The sequence below is a fragment of the Propithecus coquereli genome, unplaced genomic scaffold (genome assembly GCF_000956105.1).
Source record: "Propithecus coquereli isolate 6110/MARCELLA unplaced genomic scaffold, Pcoq_1.0 Scaffold181, whole genome shotgun sequence".
NCBI classification, from domain to species: domain Eukaryota; kingdom Metazoa; phylum Chordata; class Mammalia; order Primates; family Indriidae; genus Propithecus; species Propithecus coquereli.
This window is the reverse complement of record NW_012142857.1, coordinates 4,716,976-4,722,975: the sequence shown is the minus strand read 5'-3', so window position 1 is coordinate 4,722,975 and position 6,000 is coordinate 4,716,976. Positions and strand designations below refer to the sequence as shown.

The 6,000-nt window shown below is 55.5% G+C and overlaps 1 protein-coding gene across 2 annotated transcripts in view; it reads left to right on the top strand.

Annotated features, from left to right (window-relative positions):
• Positions 1–342: 342 nt before the first annotated feature.
• SMAD7 (SMAD family member 7) overlaps positions 343–6,000 on the top strand; it is a 28,583-nt gene continuing 22,925 nt past the window's right edge. For both annotated transcript variants that reach the window (XM_012642644.1, XM_012642643.1), the window contains exons 1-2: positions 343–1,231; positions 2,521–2,574. In XM_012642644.1, the coding sequence (XP_012498098.1) occupies positions 622–1,231; positions 2,521–2,574 (664 nt within the window). In that variant the 5' untranslated portion in view covers positions 343–621. The remainder of the gene's footprint in view (positions 1,232–2,520; positions 2,575–6,000) is intronic.

Here is a 6,000-nt window from a genome sequence, read left to right as displayed (position 1 = left end):
GTGTGCACGGAATTCGAGGAGATCCGGTTACTAAGGATATAGAGGAAAAAAATAAATCGCGTGCCTGCTTTTTTTTTTTAATTGCCTGCTTTTCCCCACCCCCAAATTAAGTTGCTTAGCAAGGGGGAAAGAGGCTTTTTCCTCCCTCCAGCAGCCCAGCCGAACGCCTTTCATTTTTTGCCCCCGCGGATCTTCCATGTAGGAAGCCGAGGCTGGCGAGCCCGACATTCGGGAGCCACTGCGGGGGGGCCTCTTTTTGGGGAGGCGCCGACGGGGGCAGGCTCGCCCGTCCCCAGGGAAGCGGCGGCCGCGTTCCTCCGGGGCGCGCCGGGGCCCGAGAGCCGCGCAGGGCGCGGGCCGCGCGGGGTGGGGCAGCCGGAGCGCAGGCCCCCGAGCCCCGGCGGGCGCCCCCGGGCCCCCGCGCGCGCCCCGGCCTCCGGGAGACTGGCGCATGCCACGGAGCGCCCCTCGGGCCGTCGCCGCTTCTGCCCGGGCTCCTGCTGTTGCTGCTGTCGCCTGCGCCTGCTGCCCCAACTCGGCGCCCGACTTCTTCATGGTGTGCGGAGGTCATGTTCGCTCCTTAGCCGGCAAACGACTTTTCTCCTCGCCTCCTCGCCCCGCATGTTCAGGACCAAACGATCTGCGCTCGTCCGGCGTCTCTGGAGGAGTCGTGCGCCCGGCGGCGAGGACGAGGAGGAGGGCGCGGGGGGAGGCGGAGGAGGCGAGCTGCGGGGTGAGGGGGCGACGGACGGCCGGGCGCATGGGGCCGGTGGAGGCGGCGCGGGCAGGGCTGGCTGCTGCCTGGGTAAGGCGGTCCGAGGTGCCAAAGGTCACCACCATCCCCACCCCGCAGCCGCGGGCGCCGGCGCGGCCGGGGGCGCCGAGGCGGATCTGAAGGCGCTCACGCATTCGGTGCTCAAGAAACTGAAGGAGCGGCAGCTGGAGCTGCTGCTCCAGGCCGTGGAGTCCCGCGGCGGTACGCGCACCGCATGCCTCCTGCTGCCCGGCCGCCTAGACTGCAGGCTGGGCCCGGGGGCGCCCGCCAGCGCGCAGCCCGCGCAGCCGCCCTCGTCCTACTCGCTCCCCCTCCTGCTGTGCAAAGTGTTCAGGTGGCCGGATCTCAGGCATTCCTCGGAAGTCAAGAGGCTGTGTTGCTGTGAATCTTACGGGAAGATCAACCCGGAGCTGGTGTGCTGCAACCCCCATCACCTTAGCCGACTCTGCGAACTAGGTAAGAAGTTGCTCTGTGCTCATCCCTCCCCCGCGGCGCGCAAGGACGAGAAGAAAAGCCCCCTCGGGCTGTGTGTGTGCAGCATCCTCTCCAGGGGAGTGCACATCTCCTCTTGGGAGGAGACCTGGGGGACGAAAGTCGAAAAGGGACAAGGCGAAACTCGAAGGGCATTCCCTGGGGGTTCCCTTCTAGGTTTTTCCTCCTGTGTTGCCCGAGGGGGTCTATGGGCACTATTCCTGCACACACTGCAGACGTGCGGTTAAGAATTAGACGCCCTCATTTCCGGACTTGCACGGGGGTGCAGAGACGTGGGGGTCACGCCTCCCCCGCACTCGGAAAGGCGTTGAGGTGTGTGGCCGAGTTGGATTCGGTCCAAGCCCGCCAAGGGAGGCTGGGAGATTCGAGCTATAAAGGCCGGAAAGTCTCCGCTCCTTTAGTAAATAAGGGAGTCACGTCGAACACAAGTGGCTCAGATGCTGCCCTGGCCTCTCGGCTTTGGAGTTTTGGGGCAGAGAGGGTCAGGATGGGAGGCCGAACTGGGTATCTGCTCTCAGCTCTGCCAGCCCCAGGGTGAAAAGGAACAAACCACCAGGAGAAGCTGGGTGCCCCCTACTTTTCCCCTTTCTTCCGCCCAGAGAAGCACAGACCTGTCTATAGAATGTCCGGGCCTCAGCCGTTGTCCCTTATTGCACTGGGGCCTGGGCTTCTCGGCTGGGACCCCGAGCCTCCTTCCTTTTTATCCTCTCGGCTTCTTCCATTCTTTCCCTTTTCTCTACTTCTACTTGCACGGGGTGAGGGGTGCACTCCGGGCGCATCCCCCGAGTTCACCGGCACTCTTGGGGCGCGTCTCCGGGGTGGGCTGGGAAGGGGGTGCCCGGTGTCCCCCGCGCGGCGGGGGCGGGGGCGAATTGCACCCCTGCGGGGCGGGCGCGGGAGAGGAGGCGGGGTGGTCGGAGCGGGGTCCGGTGTGCGGGGACTGGAAGGGGACCCCCGCCCCGTTAACTGTGAAGTGCGCGGCCCCGGCCGAGCCGGTGGTTTCCAGCGCGGCCCGCCGAGCGAGGCGGCAGCGGCCGCAGACGTCGAGGAGCTGAGCGCCGAGGCTGGCGCCAGGCGGCCTCTTTTGTTTATCTGACAGCTAAATATCAAGGCAATCACCGCCTCGCGGCCCTGCCTCCAGCCCCCACAGCTAAGACAAACAGTTGGGCTAAAAGAATGCCTCTGTTATCATAAGTTTCTATCTCTCTTTCTCATGGCTGGGCCTTTATTTTCTCTTACTTTTTTAATTCCAGAGTCTCCCCCCCCTCCTTACTCCAGATACCCGATGGATTTTCTCAAACCAACTGGTGAGTAGATAATTTTAAAAATATCCTAAATATAAAAAATATCTTAAGTTAGAAACCTTTAGAACCTGGAGCCTTTAGAACGCACGTTTTTATGTCTAGGCAGCGGCCTGGGGAGGTGCTAGGCTTGCTTCAAGTTGGTTGTAGGTTTCCTCTACTGGAAGTTTGGTGAATTTTTTTTGTTGTTGTGGCTGGAGGTTTTTTTTTTTTCAAAGACGTTTCCTAGATAGGCTTTACATTTTGTTCCTTTTTCATGTGTTTGCACTCTGTGTCCGAAGTTGGCTCAGCTGTGATACGTGGAAGCTTTAGTCTTGGGAGCCAAATAGGACAGGTTGATGGGAAAACTCGGAGACTTTGTAAGTGCCAGAAGAATCAGTGGGAAGACTGGAAAGGATGATCAGACAGCCAGGAAGGCAGTTTAAAAAGGTGCAGAGATGTTGGTTTGGAGTAGACACCAGAACATTCAAGAAGTATAGACCGCAAGTAAAAGGAGAGTGGGTTCTCCCTGCCCCAGTCACCTACAAGTCAACCCTCTTCTGGGATTTTCTCAGAATTCTTGGTAGGAGCCATCAAAGTTTTGAGCATAGCTCTGCCTGCCTGTTGCTTTGTCACTGGCTGGCGTGCGGCCAGGGCAGAAGCCCATTGGAGACTGGCACCAGCCCTGTTGCAGTTGTCTGCATTCAACTTCTGGCCGGCAGCACAGGGGCCCATCCTCTGGACCCGGCAGTGCCAGGGGACAGGGTCAGCAAAACGAACCTAAGGATGCCAAAGGGACAAATCCTTCCTACAGTGGGAGACCTGTTTGCTAAAAGCACAAATTCTCAAGTTGGTTTTTGTGCCTGTATACTGGTGCCTGAAACAATGACACACTTGTGACAGTTGTATTTTGCCAAGGTTCTGGGAGAAGAAAAAGTGAAGAGTTGGGCACCATTTAGCTCCTGGAATTATCCAGGTCCTTCCGCCACATGAGTTTTGGCTGTTGGGCCTTTCCCCCCACTAATTAAAAGTTTTGCTGGGGCGTTGTCATAAATTAAATACTTTAATGAACGTGTAACCGAAGCCCATACTCTGCAGCCAGCCCTCCTGGGACTCCACCAGCTCCCTCAAGTTGGGAAGGCGTTCCTGCTTGCCTGGTGCCCTGCTAATAAGTGGCCTGCAAAGCATGTGATATTTTGCTTTCGATTTACAAAACACCAGATAAATGGTCATTAATGAAGAGATAACCAGCTCTCTGTATTTGTAACAAACGTTAACTGGAACTACCAAGCTCTGTTTTCCCAAAGAATGTAACTTGACTGGGTTTGTGGCTTAAAGAATCGAGAATACTTTCATGAGGTTAGTTCTCCAAGGGGCCACCTCTGCCCTGTTGTTTTGCCTTTCAGATTCTTAAAATTTGGAGGTTTCCCTTAAAAGAGAGAATGGTGACCTTGGTCCCAGGGGTAAAGACTATCAGGGGGTAAACATTCTTCGAAACTTCCAAACCCTTGGAAAGGAGGGGTTTTTTTCCTTGGGTTTCCTGCAAAGATACTGGGATAAATCTCTTAAGCAGTCATTCTGCCGGCCGGGACCTCATTTTCAGTGAGTGGAGTGATATATTTGTTCATTAGCAAGTGTTGACATTAGGTAGCAAAATGTGTGTAAACAGAGAAGCCACAAAGACAGGAATGTGCCATTTCCAAGGGGGAGAAACATTCTCCAGATCAGCCAATAGGAAGTGATTAACCTGCCAATCGGAAACTCAAACGGCTGGTTACTCACCCAAAACGTTTTGTTTAAAACAGAACAAAAAAAGGAACGAATAAAGGCACTGTTGTGTAAGAACATGGGAGCTGTAACAGGCGAAGAAGCCCCCATGAGGGGAATTGCCCTGACACATTGGAGGGCAGCCAGGTCTGGGCTGGAAGGGCCTGGGACAGGTGTGGGGCTGGTTGTGGCCAGAGGTGTTGAGGTCAGACATACAGACGGGATGCTGCCCTGGGTCTCCCCACCTTGTGCAGGGGAGGATGTTTAGCCTGGGAATTTAGATCTATTGCTTACATTCTTATGTTTCTAAGCCCTAGGTTGAATTTTTGGTCTTGGGTTACTAGGTAGAACAGGCATAAGGTTTTACAGTTGGCAGTTGTTAAAATCTTAAGCAGTTGCAGGACTAGGGGAATCCCTCCTGTGAAGTCTCCAGCTTGGGAAGCGGTATGGGATGGAGTTGGGACCTGGTACCCCCCTGCAGCTGTTGGAGGAACTTGAGGGCTAAAAGCTGGGAGCTCCATTTGGCTGTGGTTTAAGCCACTCCACTGCAGCCTCTGGGAGGGCCTGGACTTTGTACAGCTGGGTACTGTGTGGTCCCGAACCAGCAGAGTCATCTGCAAAGGAGTGTTCACTTTGGCTGAACCTAGGGGCAAGGTGGTTGTGATTTGTGGCTTTCAGAAGTGGGAAGACACCCTCCTCCCCCTCCCACAAGGAGTAAGAATTTGCTGTTTGAAACAAGATCTCAGTTTATGGAGTGGGGACGCTGGTGGGGTAGCTGTGTGGGCTGTGCTTCCTATGTCCTCTCTGTCTGATGGTTTGAAAGGTTTGAAGAATGGCTGGGCTGGGGTAGGGGTGTTGCTGGGTGAGCTCTTCATGCTTGGGCTGGGGAACCCCGGGGGCCAATGCCCACTGGCAGATTCCCACCTCCACGGCCTAGCTGGGAAGTCTGGCATCTTGATGTGAGATCTAGGCTTGCCTTCGCCTTTTAACTCTGGTCCAACTTTTCCAGGCCTCTTTTTAAGTCCAGATGATGGAAGAGTTAGATTAGATTATTCATGCTTTCATTCATTTGTTCATTCATTCATTCTACAGGCATGATAATGTGCTTGCCTAAAAGTTTGAGGATTCCAAGACAGTGCAGTGTTCTTCCATAAGCAGGGTCCGTTTGAGTTCTGGGTCAGGTGAACTACGGGAGGCAGAGCTGGGACACTTGGGTATAGTGGTGGTAGGTGGGGGGTGGGGGGACACCCCAGGCTTGGATTTTTCATAGACTCTGTTGGAGCTGCTGGGAAAAAGGAGTGAGTCTTTTTCTCCCACAGAACGTAGCACTTACTGAGTGCTTGATAATATTTAGTGTTGGATGAGAGCCAGGAATGGCCTAGAGCTTCTGACTGTCAGTCACCCTGAGCTTTGGGGAGCAGGAGACGCAGGCAGAGGTGAGCTCGTGACTTTAGAAATCTACCTTTGTGCAGCTTTTCTGTGGGTGAGAGATGGAGGGATGGCCCCTTTCGCCTTGCAAGCCAGGCAGGAGCTTGAGGCCAGTCTGGATGCAGAAGCCTGTCTCAGCCTGGACACTGCCAGGGAGGAGGGGTAGGACTCCATGGCCTGCCTGGGGAGCAGGAGCCATGGGATAGGTGCTGGACTCCTGGGTATAGCCCAGCTCACTGGGTGGCCCCTTGAGCTAGT